The 14725-nt window shown below is 53.7% G+C and overlaps 1 protein-coding gene across 1 annotated transcript; it reads right to left on the bottom strand.

Moving 5' to 3' along the window:
* Nucleotides 1–3253: 3253 nt before the first annotated feature.
* Nucleotides 3254–14436, bottom strand: TRARG1 (trafficking regulator of GLUT4 (SLC2A4) 1). The gene is made up of 3 exons (XM_033078206.2): nucleotides 13973–14436; nucleotides 8941–9073; nucleotides 3254–8406 (listed from the first exon to the last, which is right to left on the bottom strand). Exons 1-3 carry the CDS (start codon nucleotides 14360–14362, stop codon nucleotides 8399–8401), a joined length of 531 nt encoding a protein of 176 aa, XP_032934097.1. The 5' UTR covers nucleotides 14363–14436; the 3' UTR covers nucleotides 3254–8398.
* Between the last annotated feature and the right edge of the window lie 289 nt (nucleotides 14437–14725).

The following is a 14725-nucleotide window of genomic DNA, read 5'->3' as shown; positions in this document are numbered from 1 at the left end:
TGCCCATCCCTGGAAGCATTCAGAGGCACTTGGGGCTGTGTTTTAGTGCTGAGCATGGCAAGGATGATCTCAGAGGGATTTTCCAGCCCCACTGATGCCATGCTGAGCTGTTCTGCTGCCTCAAGGTCTCTGTGGGGATGTGGGAGCTGTGGCTGTGTCGCTCCCACTGCTTTTGCAGCAGAGCTGTGACAGCTTTGGACTGGATGCAATGTGCAGAGCTGCAGAACAGCTCCTGCCTGCAAAGGGGAGGCTGGATCTGGGTAGGAAAACAGGAAGATGGAGCCTTTCAGCACCCTCACAAAGACAAATTCATTTTTTCTCTGCTCTTTTGTTGTTGTCTACCAGGAGTGTGTTTGGTGAGCTGCTTCAAATTTTGAAGATCTCCACAATACATCCAAATTTCATCTTTTTTTAAATCTCTGCAGCTAAGAAGCTGTTCTGTGGGCAGGGAGAATTTGGGGTGCAATCTGTTCTTTTTGGCCCCATGCTGAGGCTGCATCTCTGCACACCAGAGCCAGGATGTTCATGTGCTGCTCACCACAAAGTCCCTCTGCACTTCTGCAGCCCTGAGCTCTCCTCCTGTGGCTCCATCACCTCCCAAATGAGTTCCTGAGAGACTTTGAGAGAGCCCAAGGAATCCCTGAGCTGCTCATTCCCAACGGCAGCCAGCATTAGGAGCCAGAGAGAAAATGGAAATGTTCTCCCTGTGTTTTTAATTCCTAGCTCCTGACTGGAGCAAAATCATGGAAACCAGTTGAGGAACTGGTGGCCAGTTTTCTGTCCTTTGCCTGAACCCCAAACTCATGCAAATTCACCAGTGAAGACAAAGACCGGGAGATGATGGGAGAGCCCAAAGTGTTGAGCAGAGAACGTATGCAACGTGGAAATTGGATGTGAACCTCTTGCTGTTCCTGTGTGAATCTATTATACATGAGCCCATCAGAGCAGGGTATTAATAAAACAGGAGCTAAAGAACTTGGCACTGCCTTGTCTTCAGTGAAACATCAGAGCCCAGGCTGGCGGCGGCAGCCTTTGAAGTCTGGGATTGCATCTGGTGACATGGTCAGGATGCTCCGGGGGGAATCTCACCACTGAAGGGGAATCTCTCCACAGCTGGGGGCTTTTATGTGATTCAAATCCTCCTCCTCCTTATCCTCCTCCTTCTCCTCCTCTTCCTCCAGGACAAAGCCATTGCTTCTTTCTTTTCTTTTTTTTTTTTTTTTTTACTGCTCAGTCTTCTGTCTTGCTGATTTCTTTAGGCAGAGCACAAAGAAGGCTGAAGGTGGTTAAAGGCAACCTCAGACATGCTGTGCTGGGATACAGATGGCATATGTTCCTTCAGAGTTCTCCCCACCAAGACCCCTCTGTGCCTTTTGTTGCACCCAAACCCTCTTTGCTTTGCTGAATCATGGGGAGTAAGTTACACTGAGCTTTCTAAACATTTGGTGTCTCCATCAGGACAAATAAATGGGGCTCTTCAGACCTGCCCTGTAATCCCAGCTGTGCTGCCAAAGCCCTTGTGCACACAGGGATGCTCTGGCTCTGCTGGGGAGATGCTGAGCCTGGGTAACAAAAGCTTTGTGCAAACCCAGCCTTGGTGTAAAATGGGAGTAGCTGAAGTGTGCTGTCAGCTTGGACCTGCATGGCTGTGAGTAATTAACCCTGGCTGATGGCTCTGAGAGGTTTGAGCAGCTGCTGTCTGAGCCCTGGGATGTGAAGCTGAACATCAAGAGCACTGCTGAGGTGCTGTTCCAAGGGGAGGGTGCTTAGGAGTAAGAACCAGCAGATCTAATTAGACTTGCACTTTTCAAAGCAATGGGGAATGGATGCACCAAAGAAATGGCTTAATTTGTTAAAAAAGCCCCAGTGGGCTGCAGAGCTGGGGAGGGGGACAATGCAGTGTGAGAGAAGGGCTGTGGGGTGGACAGGAAGGCTGAGCATGGTGCTGATGTGTTGGAGGCTGTGGAGCAGCTCTGTCCCTGGGCAGTGCTTGGTGCCTGACCCACAGGAAACCTTAGGGACAGATCCACTGCTGAGCCTGGCTTACAGGGGCTGGGCTTTGTGTTGTGGGCAGCAGCTGATCTAGAACTAATCCCTGTTCCTTGGATTAATGTCTGAGATGCTGAGGATAACAGTTCTGTTTTTCATGAGCTCACAAACATTGAATCTCCATCCTCTCTGCCTTTGAGTACCTGTGTGGTTTTACTGCTCATTCATTTCTCAATGCCCCAAACTCTACAGCATCAATAAGGACAAGAGTGAAAAGGACAGGCAGGCCAAAGATTGTCACAGCAGAGGGATTTGGGTTTGGGTTTGGGTCACAGGGCTGGGTCCATTCTGGCTGTAACCACTTCCTAAAGGTGCCCAGAGCAAGTCCAGCAGCTGGATCTGCTCCACTGCAGGGTTTGCTGATGAGTTATTGGGTGGCTCTGCAGGGAGCAGAGTCCCAGCTCCCTCATGCTGGGTCTCACTGCTCCACAGTCCCTGGGTGCTCCAGGCAGGAGCTGCCCCTGCCTGAGTGAATCCCAGCAGGATGTGCTCCAGGCTGGGCCATTAAGTGCATTTGTTGCTGAATCACGCTGCAGAATTTCCCTCTGTCCTCTTCCATCCCAGCCATGGATGGAAGGGGAAGTGCTGTGTCTGATCCCAGGGTATCAATGAGGGAAGCCTCATTTTTCACCCTTGCTGCTGGTGGAGGTTCTGCCTCCTTGGCTGGGAGAGGGAAGGAGCTGAGCTGGGGGAGCTGTGGGACTGTGCCAGCCCCACCCTGCCCCGGGGTCTGCACAGACTCACAGTTTGCTGTGGGGACAAGCGATTCACCTGCAGGCTGGGCTGGGCTGGGCTGGGCTGGGCTGGGAGCTGTGCTCCCGAGGGTGCCAGGGATGGGCAGTGAGAGGAGAGCTGGGATCCAGCTGGATGAAGTGCAGTGAAGTGAGGATCAGTCACCCTGACCGACCCATGAACACAAATAAACCCTGGTGGGGACCCCGGGTGGGTGTGACAGTCAGCAGCTTCCAGTCTGCCTGGAAAAACTCCTGGGAGTGTTTTTGGTTAAAACCAGCACCAGGCTGCTCTGTCTGCACCTCTCCCTGCTCTGTCTTGTGCTGTTTTCTTTACTCTTTGCCTTTACATGTTATTTGCAGCCCACTGCACCCAAAATACCAACTGGTTGCTCTCAGAGTGTGAAGCAATCACTGAATGAGTAACTTGGATATTTTTTTTTTCTCATTTAGACAGAAGAAACCAGTTCAGCTTTGACCATGCATGTTACATTTTAATTTTTTTTTTCTCATGCCAAGAAATACAAAGAAAGTATATAAGATATACCATACCATCCTGCAGAAAAAGAAACATTTGTCAGCAAAGAGAAGCACCCAGCTGCAATTCCTGGTGTGTTCATGCTGTGTGTGAGCTGTGGCTCTCCCAGTGGGGATGGACCCTGCACTTCCATGCCAAGGATGAGGTCCTGGCACTTTCTAACGAGGGCTCCCAGGTGGTGTCAGGGTTGCCTTGGTGAATCCTGCACACGTTCCCTTTCTGATGTTTCTTATCCTGGATGGGTATTTATAGGTTGGAATTTTGCTACCTACTGGTGTCAGCAAATGCTTTACAAATATTCCCACTTTGAAAAGGCTGCTTCCCTCCCCCCACCACCCCCTTGGCTTGTGCCCAAGCAGGGGAGTTTTTCAGTCCAAACCTAACTGGTTTTTGCCAAAATTAAAGGCTGTATACCGAAAGGAAAACGAGCTTAAATCTGAATTATTTCAGCCTCACAGTGCAACCCTGGCTGTGGTTGTGTGAGGAGTCACAAAGCGACAGGGCAGGGGTGGGGCCAGCCCAGTGGTGCCTTTCTGCAGCCTCTCCCTGGGCTCTGAGTGAAGGGAAAGGAAGATTTCATTTCATATCAAAGGCAGGATCTGCTCCCCTTGTCTACATGGAGAAATCTGTGCAGGGAAGGTCGGGCACCGCGTGCTGGAGCCTGCAGGAGCTGGGTCAGAGGCTCCTGCCCTCTGTCACCCTCCAGCAGAGCCCAGAGAGGAGATCTCATTGCAGCAGGAGCTGCCTGGGTTCAAGGAGAGGCAGAGGGAGGAGCTGTGGGACTCAGGGATGCTCTGGGGTGGGAATGCTGAGGGGACAGCAAAGGGAGGGGAGAGAGGAGTGAACTGGAACAGGTGAGACATCGGCCAGAAAAAGCAAACCCATCCTTAACAGAGCAAAGTTTGAAAGGCTTTGGTGGCTTTCTTTGCCCTGGTGGTGCTCAGATCCCTGTGGTGTGTGCTGGCAGCACCCAGCAGTGACCCACTGACCTGGCCAGACCTTTCCTGACCCTCAGCCACTGCAGCCCACCAGGAGCTGCTGCAAAACCCAGCCAAGTTCCTTGCTGGTTCAGCTTAAAGCTTCAATCCAGCCTTGCTGCAGCCAGCAGCTCTTCTGTGCCATCCCACAGAGCCCAGCTCTGCCCCAAATCCTGGCAAAGAACCCCAGGGGCAGCAGTGCCAGAGGTGCCACCAGCCCTGTGCTCTAATCCAAGCCTCCTTCCCTGTATTTACATCCCACCAGGACCTCACACTTGTCGATCCTAACTCCTACTCCAGCTTACATTTAGAGACATTTCCCACCTTCTCCATCCCTTGAGCTCTCCTCCTACCAGCTCAGCTCCCCTGTCAGGTAGGGCTGCATTGTCACCGTGCTCTCACCTTCCCTTCACCAGGGGGAGAAGCTGGCCAGAGCCTGAGGGTTTTGTTGTTTTAGCTGCAAGCAGGGAGAATTCTGACCTGTGTGCTCAGAGGAGGCTGCAGCAGGTGGCAAAGGGCTGGGGGATAAGAAACTGCAGCTGGGTGGGGCTGGAGAGGAAAGGGCTCATGGCACAGGTTCTGTGCTGTGCTAAAAGCTGAGTTAAGCTGAGCTCCTGGTGGGTGAGGTCCAAGGGGTGGCTGTGCCTGGTGGAGTTCTGCCATCATCACCCCCTGTAACAGCACAGCTGAGGTCTGTGCTGAGGGCTGGGGGCTCTGCAACCTCCTCCTTCACAAATAGGAGCAAATTCCACCCAAAAAGAGCCAAAGAGGGAGCTGAGCTGGGATAAAATCACGGGGGAGGGGAGAGCAAAGTGGCAAAAACTTTGCAAAACAGGCTGCAAATGTGTGGAGAAGTTGATAGGGGAGCAGGGAGAAGGAACTTTCTGGATGTCCCTGGAGAGTTTATTTCTCCAGAACTAGAGAGGCAGGTTAGAAGCAGAGCAAAGATTTTGTCAAAGATAACTGTAGAGGATTTTCTCCTGATTTAAATGTGGGATAAGGAAAAAAAGCTGAATTTAAGGGTGCAGTACAATTGTATCTATTCAGGAAGGTTTTAGAATGAAAGGGATTCAAGAGTCTTTGTTCTTCTCTTTTGTTATATTTCATAGTGAGGTGAGAAGCATCACCTGAGCTGTCCAATGAGACAGGAGGCCCAAACAAATCATCACCCTGGGGTTTTTTGGGGAATTTTCTTCCTTCTCCTGCATGCAGGGGAATCCTGGGACTCCTCCTGGCAAGGACCACTGCAGCTGCCTCACCAAGCCCCCTCCCTCCTGTGGCTGCAGGAATCCCACTTGGAACCACAGTGGGGTATAGTTTGTCTAGATCCCACTTTAAAAAAACCCCAAAAAACCAGATTCCAAGGAAATCCGTGCTCATACTTGGTTGTGTTAAGGAGGAGGAAGAAAAGGGGGTTGATTTGGGAGCTGCTCAGTGCCTGAGCATTTGCCATCCCTGCAATTAGAGCAGTAATGTGAACCCACCTCGTGGGGGGTGGCAGGGTTTGATCCTTTGGATGCACAGAAGCACTTTAGATGAAAGGCTTTATATAATGATAAAAGAGCATTTAAATTCTTACTTAATAAACGCTCGGCGCTCTCATGTCCTATAACTCCCTGCAGCACTTTTCTCTGAAAAAGGGCCCTTCCTGCCCAAGGAGGAGCTTCCTGGGCTCTTCCCATCAGCTGAATTCCAGCAGCTCCAAGGGCAAAGGGCAGGAGGTGCAGGGACAGGCAGCACTGCCCTTACATAGCTCCAAAAACAACCCCACACGTTCCCCAGCAAGCAGCTTTTGGGTCCATGAGTTAGAGAAGGAAACCTTTGGGGGATTTGATGGGATTTCAACAGCCATAAAATGAAAATTTGAACATCCAAGGGATGGTTTCTGAAGGGCTCAGGAGGAAAAGCTGCAGTGCCTGGACAGAGGATGGAGGAGGGAGCTCCCACCCAGCAATGCTCAGCAGTCCCTGTTTGCTGAACTCACAAAAGATAAATTGCAAAAGAAAAGTTGCAGATTTGGTCCATTTTAGATGCCAGCAGCTTGTGATGGAGTGCTGGCAAAGGGGTGGATGGGAATGGAGCCCGAGAAAGTGCTGTAGTGATGTGCTATTGCTGTGAGTCCCTGGAATCCCTTTCAGTGGAAAGAAAAATGTTGACAGCGTGTCTGGGGGATTTGGCTTTCTCACCCCCTGGATTCCAACAACGTCTGCAGGAAAAAAACCGCTTGAAAGAGGAGCAATCAAAAAGGTGACAGGAGAATTTTCACAGAGATGAAACATTAGTTACTACAGGGTGAGTAGAGCCTGGATTTACACCTCACCCCTACCCTGTGCTAACCCATGTGCCCACTCAGAGCCCAAGAAGGAGTCAGTGCCAAGCAGTTTCCATGTTGTGAGGTTGCTTTTGGTGGATTCTCCATGTAGACAAGGCCTGGGAAGCACTGAATTTGGTCTAAATTTGGGGTGTTTTTCAGGAGATTGGCGTTAGGGAGCAGAAGTGCCCCAAAGGACATTTCTCACTCATTTCTCAGTGCTTTTAGGTCTGCTGGAGACAACAGAAAGGCTGGGCAGCTCTTGGTTGTGTGTCCCCAAAGTTTGGATCAAAGAGACTCAGGGAGCCAATGGACGTGGCCAGGAGTCACAAAGCCTGACTAAAACAACAGGCAGTGGAGCTTTGCATAGTCTGGGTGGGTGGGCAGAGGGCCAAGCCCAGGAAATCCCCACAGCAATGAGGGGTGAGCAGGGAGGAGAAGGGCTGGGGCTGGATGGAGCCTGGAGGGAGCTCTGGGGATTGGATCCCACAGGGATGGGCTGAGGGATCTGTGAGCTGTGGAAGACGTGGCAGGGGCTGTGGTACCTACAGACAGGGTGGGAGGAGCAGAGTCTGTTTTCTTGTTACCTTAAATACAAAACATTAAAAAATAACACAACGACTCGCAGAACTGACCCCAGGCAGCTCCAGGGACATTTCAGAGCTGCAGGAGAGCTGGGTGAGGGGTGCAAGGAGAGGAGCAGGAGTCTAAAACTCCTTCATGCCCCTAAAAATCTCCTGGAAGGCCCTAAGCTGGAGCCCCAGAGGTTTGGGGGGATGAGCAGTGGCAGTGGTGGGGGCAGACGTGCTGTGACATCAGGGTGTGAGTGGGTAGAACGGGCTCTCCGTGCCTTGCTGCTGCTGCTGGGCATTAACCAGGCTCTTGTCTCAGTGCCAGGGGTGCTGATCTCCCTCTGGGTGCACAGAACCCTGATTTTGCCTTCCATTAAAAGCCCACCATGGGACGGGGGTGAGGAGGAGCCTGGGGTTCTCATGCAGCAACATCCTGCTCTGCCAGCTCTGAGATCTGCCCTAAGTGATAAAAGAGCTCGTAGGAACAGACATGGAGAACATTCCCAAAGGCATGCAAATGGTCATTGTCTCTTTTTTTTGTTTTTTTTTCATCAAAAATACAAAAGCACCCACCACATCCTCCAGCTTTGGCGGCTGCGTTTCGTTGGGAGCAGAGCCTTGGTCCTGCTGCAGCTCTGCTCTCCCTCCTCCTCTTCCTCCTCCTCCATGGAACAGCTCTCAGCTCCTGATGGCAGTTTGAGCTTTGTTTTGTTGTTTTGTTTGTTTTGTTTTTTCTTTTTTTTTTTTTTGTAGAGACAGAGAATTTGACGATTTAAAAACCAACGACCCCCCCAAAAATCCAGTGACTTGTGCCAAAATTCTCAGGAGGACTCCTCGAAACGTGCGGTTCTCGCCTCGGATTCTCCCTTCCCAAACCAGCTTCGTTCTGGAGACTCTCTCCTCCTCTTGCACTTTAGTTGTCTCCCCGCTCCGTGAGTTCTGCTGGAGGGGAATGAGGTAGTGGATTTCCCCCTTCTCCTCTCCACGTGGCCTCTCCCATTCCTACTCAGGGTGATTTTGATGCCATCCCTGGCACAGGCTCGTTCCCAAGAGTGAATTGAAGCATGCGGTTCCTTCCGACGCCGCTCCAGAGCAGACTGTCTAGGGCTGCCCACCTACACTGTGACAATTTTTTTGTTTTGTTGCAAGGCTGAAAGTAAAAACCCCAAAAGGAAAGTTGTCTTCCTCCTCTTCAAGGTATTTGCATGCTGAAACGTCTTCTAGGAACCTGTAAAGGAAAGTGTGGCTTAGGGCAGCTCCCAGCTGTCAACAGATGTTCCCCCTGTGCTCCTGCCTTTCTCTTTGGGTGTTTCTGAGGTCCCTGTTTGCCTGAGCTGTGCTGGTCATGCTGGTTTGGCAGGTGAGGTTGTGTTTGGGAGGTTCCCAAGATGTTTTGGGATTGTATTTCTGGGCAGGTTGATTTGTGTCCTGAAATCTTTCAGTTTTTACAGCACTCCGTCTTCTAAACCCAACCACAGGCTTTGCCAGGCCAAGACCTTTCCCCAGGGTGACCAGGGCGCTTTGGACAGCACAGGGAGGGCTTTCCATGCTGGTCATTTGGGCAGTGCATGGTTCTACTGGAAGGAGCCTGTTCTCTGAGGTGTTTTTAATGTGTGTGTGCAGCTGGTGCTGGCCAAACCAAGCTGGACTCAGAGCCCTCCCACTGCACTTAGGCTGGGAATGAGGTGGGGCTGGACTGGGGACAGGCCTGTCCTATCCCCTGGGCTGGAGCTGGGCTGAGGGCAGGAGCAGGGAGGGTTACCTCTGACGCTGAGTGAGATGTAGAGCACGATGATGATGGTCCCCAGCACGATGGAGACGATGCTGAGCAGCCTGGCCATGCGTCCGAGCCGCCGCGCGCCGTCCGTGTCCCCTTGCTGGCCACTGTTCCTCGACTGGGGAGACACAACAAGAGTCCCTTGAGAGAGCCAGCAGCTCCAGGGGTCACTCCCTAGAGCCCCAAACTCAGCCCCATTTTCTTTCCTGCTCCTTTAACTGGCAGTCATTTTGTTCCCAAGTGAAAAATGCTGGAAGTGAGGATTCCTCCTGGGGAGGGAGAAGCAGCAGTGCTGAGGGAAGGGCTCCTGATCCTGCTGGGAGGGATCTGCCCTTGGCTGGGGGAGCACCCAGCACTCAGCACAAGGGCAGCTGTGAGAGGACTTGTGGTGGAATTACTCACCGTGCGTCAGCATTTGCTGCCAGCCCGGCCCTTGGGACCAAAAAACCTCCCCAAATTCGTGCAGTGCCCTTCTGCTGCCCACAAAACCCATTGGGGAGGGAGGGAAAGTGGCTGAGGGGTTTTAAGGCCCCTTGGGGGTATTTTCACTTGGTTGGGAAAGCTTGGAGTGAAGGGAAGGAGAAGCAAGGTGGTATAGGGGGAGAAGGGAGCCCAGCATCCTTGATCCAGTGGAGGAGTTGGGCAAAAACCCCAATAAACTTCACTGGGAATGGGGTTTTATTGAAGATTTAACTACTCTGAAGCAGATATTCCTCCTTTAGGGCTGCTTTTATGCCTTTAACACTTTAACATGGGCTAAAGGCTTCTTCCCCTGGCTTGTCCACCTCCAGCCATGCTGGAGGATCTGGGGGGATCTGGGGCAAACTGTGGGGCCATCAGCTCCCCCAGCCTTGTGCTGTGTGACAGCTCCTCCCTTTGGAGCATGGCTGCTAAAACTGGGGGAATTCTCAGCTAAAAAAAAATACCAAAACCAAGTGTACTAGTTAAAAAGAATTAAAGGTGGAAGTGGATTCGAGGAATCCCAATTTCCTTTCAAAAAAAAAAAAAAAAAAAAAAAAAAAGGAAAAACGAGTAAGGAGGTCTTAAGGAGGTCTATTCCAGCTCCAGTAATAACCATTAAGCACCACAGACAATCTGAACAAATACTTGGTGTTACTGCCCCATTTCCCATTTATCCTGCTTTAATTCCTCTGCCTCTTGGCAGCACTGTGACCAAAAACATCCCCTGAGCACGGGCAGCTGCTCTGTAGGGAAAACGCAGCTTTGGAGGTTTCCATGCGCTCGTTTGAGTTTGTGTCACCCATAAATAACACAGCAGAGCCCCAAACAGGCAGGTGGCTGCTTCCACTGCCCCCCTGGCAGCATCCTGCTCCACTCAGGAGCCACCCTGGGCATCTCTGTCCCCTCCAGTGCCACCAGCAGAGCTCAGGACCTTGCTCCTCCTGGTCTCACCAGCAGCTCTGCCAGACCCGCTCTGAAAGCGATGGGATGCAGCCAAGAGTTATTTTCATCCCAGAACAGGAGGTGACAAAATGAAGCCTCATGGGTTGGTGGTGAGAGATGGGGAGGATGCAGGAGCCCAGGGATCGACAGGATCCCTGTCCTGCTCACTGACAGCTCCAGCTCTGGGGATTTGGTTTTTCAGTCTCTGGTTTTTGGAACAAGTGTAATATTTTGGCAGGGTGTGGGTTAGATTGCAGTGAAATATGCAGTTTTAGCTGTCTTCTAGGCAAAATATATAGGCTAAGGGATTCAATATATTTGTCACTACAGCTTCTGAAAGTGTTTACTGCTCATTTATCCTCAACAATTATGAGGAACACATCAGCATTGGCATGGGGTGTTTAGCAGGAATTTGGTACTGTACATATATTATTAATTGGTTTGATTACAGCTCTCTAGTATCACTAATCCCGTGCTTTGCTCCACATAAAAACATTAACATCTTGTTTATTAATCGAGGCTCACCAAGGCAGAACTTCTCCAAAAGGCTCGAGGGCTCTGGGGGAGTGAGTCACTGTGTGAGTGCCAAGGGACTCCCTGCTCCAGCCCAGAGCTGGGAAATCTGCAGGACCTGGGGAGTGGGTGCAGCTCTGCAGCACCCGTGGGCCAGGTGAGGCTGGGTGACTCAGGAATTATTCATTTTACCTGTTTCCCACTGCTGTCTGTTCCAGTTACTGCTCAAAATGGGTTTTTTCCCTAAGTGGCTTTATTGCAAATGAAGGCAATTACTTTCCTGTGCTAGTCCCAGGGATGGAGAAGACAAATCATCACATCCTCTTTCCTGCAATCTTTCCCAATTTATGAACTGCCTTTGGATGCTCTCTGCTGCCGTCCACCAATTACTCAGAATAAATCATTAATCCTCAACACTTGGTGTTTTTGTTGAAGGAAACATTCCAAGAGAGGCATAAATCAACTCCAGAGTGAAAAGTGAGACAGATGAGTGTGGCACTTCAAATGGGTGAGGACACCCAGTCTGACTTCTCCCACATCTTTTGGGAATGACAGAATTTATTTTGGATACCAAGTGTGCAGAACTGCCCCTGATGTTACTATGTGGTGGTTCTGGCTGGATTTTTTCATTTCCCTTCATTTTTGGAGTTTTGTACTCTGGCTCCTCTGCTTCTTCCCCCACAGTGGCTGCACTTTGGTGGGAAGAGGAAAGGATTCAGAGCAGGAATGCAGGGTGGGTGTGTGGTACCCAGCACTCCTAGGAGATGGATCCCACAGGATGAACACATCCTTGTGCACCACTCTGCCTCTTGGGGAGTGACCTGAACCCTTTAGAACAGCCAGATCATCACTTGGTGAGGAAAATGCATCCAAGAGTCTGTGAAGAAACCTCCAGGTAATTAATTTCCATGAAACCAGTGTTAGCAGGAACAGGCTGGAGGGGCTAGAGCAGGGTTTTTTCCACCTCTGGCCATAGGCCCTGCTGGGATCCGAGAGCAGCTTTTGAAAAATGATTTATGAGACACTAAACTCAAAAGCATTCATTTACTTTCCTCTCTAGACACTGCTTATTACCCAGGGAAAAAAAGCTTTCATGTGCAAAAGCTTTGACTCGGGAAAGAAAAGCACAATAGCAGGGCTAAAGGAATGTCAGCACATTGTGGAAATGTCCTCCTGTTTCCCCAGGTGATGGGAACCACAAAAACCTGGCTCCTGCTCAGATCTGGCACACCTGGGCTTTACTCTGAGAGAAGACCTGAGCCTGGGGGATCACTGGGAGCTCAATTCCTCCCTGCTGAAAGCAGGGGAAACATCAACCCATGCTCTGAGAGCTGCTCCTGCTGGCAGGAGGACCCAGCCAGATGTTTGCTGGTTCCTCAGGGAGGGAGGATGGATCACTCCTCATCCTGCTCTGCTCTGCTGGTGGAGGTTCCTGGCTGGCAGGTGGGTGTGTGGAGGAGGTGATGGTGCAGGCAGGGCCAGCGTAGAAAGGGCTGTAATAAATTAATTAAACCACAGGGCAGAGAGTGCAGGGAGGACTGTGCAGGGCCCAGAGGATGTGCACTGGTTACTAATGTGCTCTGTGTGCCATTAAGCTTGTTCTGGAGAACAAGCCCAGCTGAATGCATCTTCTGCCCTCCCTTCCCCAGCTCTGGGCGAGTCCTGGTCAGTGCTGGAAGCAGAGGGCAGCCTAATAATCCCATTGCCCTGCTGGCCCTGCCTCCCCCTGGGTGTGACAGTCACCACACCCCAGTCCCTCTCTGCCTGGCAGGATGAACCAACTCCTGCTCTTTTTTCCACTGTAAACTCTTCTCCATAAGGCTCGTGTGGCCCAAGGCACCTCCCCACCACCCTGGAGGCTCTGACGCCTGCGAGGGACAGTGTGAGGATCTGTTTTGCATGAAGGCTAATGTGGCTGGAAAATCCCCGTGAGAGACCGTGTTTATTACCATGGATATGCAATACCCAGCTGCTTTCCCTCTCCTCGCAGTGCAAAGCCAAACAGGGCTGGCTGGCTTCCCTGTGTGCTGCCCAAACAGGCTGTGCCACACAACTGTACTACGCAGATGACAGCTGGCACTGGCAGAAACGATGATTCCTCCTCAAAATGGAAATTGGTCTCCCTAGAGGGCTTTTTGTGGCAAGTGCCCATGCCTGCCTTCAAGTTGGTGGTGGTTTTGGGGGGAAGTGCTGGCTGCGGGTGCCCCTCAGTGTATCTGTGTGTGCTAAGCAGGTAATGGAGCCGATTTTCAAAGAAAAGATTTGCCTTTGTTGCAAATGAAAGGCATGGAAGGTGCTGGGTGTGTACAAGAGGGCAGCATCTGCTGGGGAAGGGGGTGGCTCTGCTTGTAGGGCTGTGCTGACTGAGCCACCTGTACCCGAGATGGGTGGGAGGCCGGGCTGGCTTCATTCTCCCCTGCTCGGCTCTTGGTGTGTTTGCTGAGGTGTGGGGGATGTTTAATGGAGAAAAATTGCTTCTCCGGGGCGACTAAAAGAGCTGCAGGTGCAGCCTGTCCCTTTGAAGTGCCTGAGGCCAGGCACCAGCCCCCAGCCAGGGTCTCCCCGGTGCTGCAGGGCTGGGCTCGGAGGGGCGGAGGGAGATCCCTTGCCAGCGCTTCGCCTCTCGGCTCCTTCCCGGGGAAGCCCGGCGAGCGGTTCTGGATCGCTGCCTGGCGGCAGGGACCGCGCTTCCCGGAGCCACCGCGCTTCCCGGAGCCCTGCCCTGGAATCCCACCCCCCCTCTCCATCTCCATCCCGCCACCTCCCCGCGTTCTCCATCTCCATCCCGCCGCCTCCTTTTCCATCTCCATCATCTCCATCCCGCCGCCTCCCCGCGCTCTGCCCCGGGCTCGGCGCCGCTCCCCGCCCGCCTCCGCCCGCCCGCGCCCCCCGGACCCGCACCGAGCGCGCTGCGGGAGCCGAGCGGAGCCGAGCAGGGCGGCACAGCCCCGGCCGAGCGCTGCGGGAGCGGAGCGGGCTCCTCCCGCCCCGGTGCCGGTGCCGGTGGTGCAGCACCGCGGACAGCTCCGGGGCGCCCGTCGGGGAGCGGAGCCGGGGCCGAACCGGGCGGGTCCGCGCGGCCGGCGAGTCCCGCACTCACCATGATGGAGAAGACGAGGGCCACGATGTTGATGGGCCAGACGGGGCAGAAGCAGGAGAAGATGGCGAGCACCAGGTAGTCCCGCGGGCGGCCCTGCTCCGGGGCCGCCGTGCTGGTGGCCGTGGACGAGGCTCTGCCCAGGCTCAGCCGGGACGGCGACAGCGGCGGCGCCTCCAGGTGCCCGACCGACACCGACTTGTAGCCGAGCCCGTGCCCGTTGCGCTCCGTCTCGCCGGGCAAGGCGGCCGTGAAGGATTTGGAGCCGCGGAGGCCCTTCTCCTCCCGGCCCTCTGTCGCCGACAGCAGCTTCTCCGTCTCCTGGAAGCGGGTGGGCAGCGCCGTGCCCGAGCCCGGGCCCGCGCCCCCGGGCGCGGAGCCGGTGCTGGCCATGGCCCGGCGGAGCGGGCTCCGGCAGCGCCCCGCCGCCGCCGCTCTGCGCTCGGGGCCCGCCGCCCCGCGGGAGGCCGAGCCGGAGGAGGGGCCAGCCCGGTTCGGCCCCCGGGGCAGGATCGGGGCCGCGGACCGCCCTCGGGGTGTCCCCGGTCCCCCCTGTCCTCACCCCCTTACCGCGCTCGGCCTCCGCCCGACCCGCTGCGTGCGGCGCCGCGGCCCCCGGGGATGCTGGCGGGGATGCGGCGGGGCGGGGCGGGGCGGTGGGAGAGCCGGGGAGTCCCCGCCGCCTTCAGCCCGGCCCAGCCGAGGCTCTGTCCCGCCCCACCGACCCCCGCTCCTCCCGGGGGCTCCCAGGGGCTC

This window comes from Catharus ustulatus, chromosome 22, assembly GCF_009819885.2.
Source record: "Catharus ustulatus isolate bCatUst1 chromosome 22, bCatUst1.pri.v2, whole genome shotgun sequence".
In the NCBI taxonomy this organism is placed as follows: Eukaryota; Metazoa; Chordata; class Aves; order Passeriformes; family Turdidae; genus Catharus; species Catharus ustulatus.
Note: the sequence above shows the minus strand (reverse complement) of the source record. Positions and strands in the feature narration are given on the sequence as shown.

Coding starts and splice junctions, on each gene's coding strand:
- TRARG1 (XM_033078206.2), bottom strand. CDS start 14,362: ATGGCCAGCACCGGCTCCGCGCCCGGGGGCGCGGGCCCGGGCTCGGGC. Junction 9,074..13,972: donor CCCTCGTCTTCTCCATCATG/GTGAGTGCGGGA, acceptor GTGTCTCCCCAG/TCGAGGAACAGTGGCCAGCA.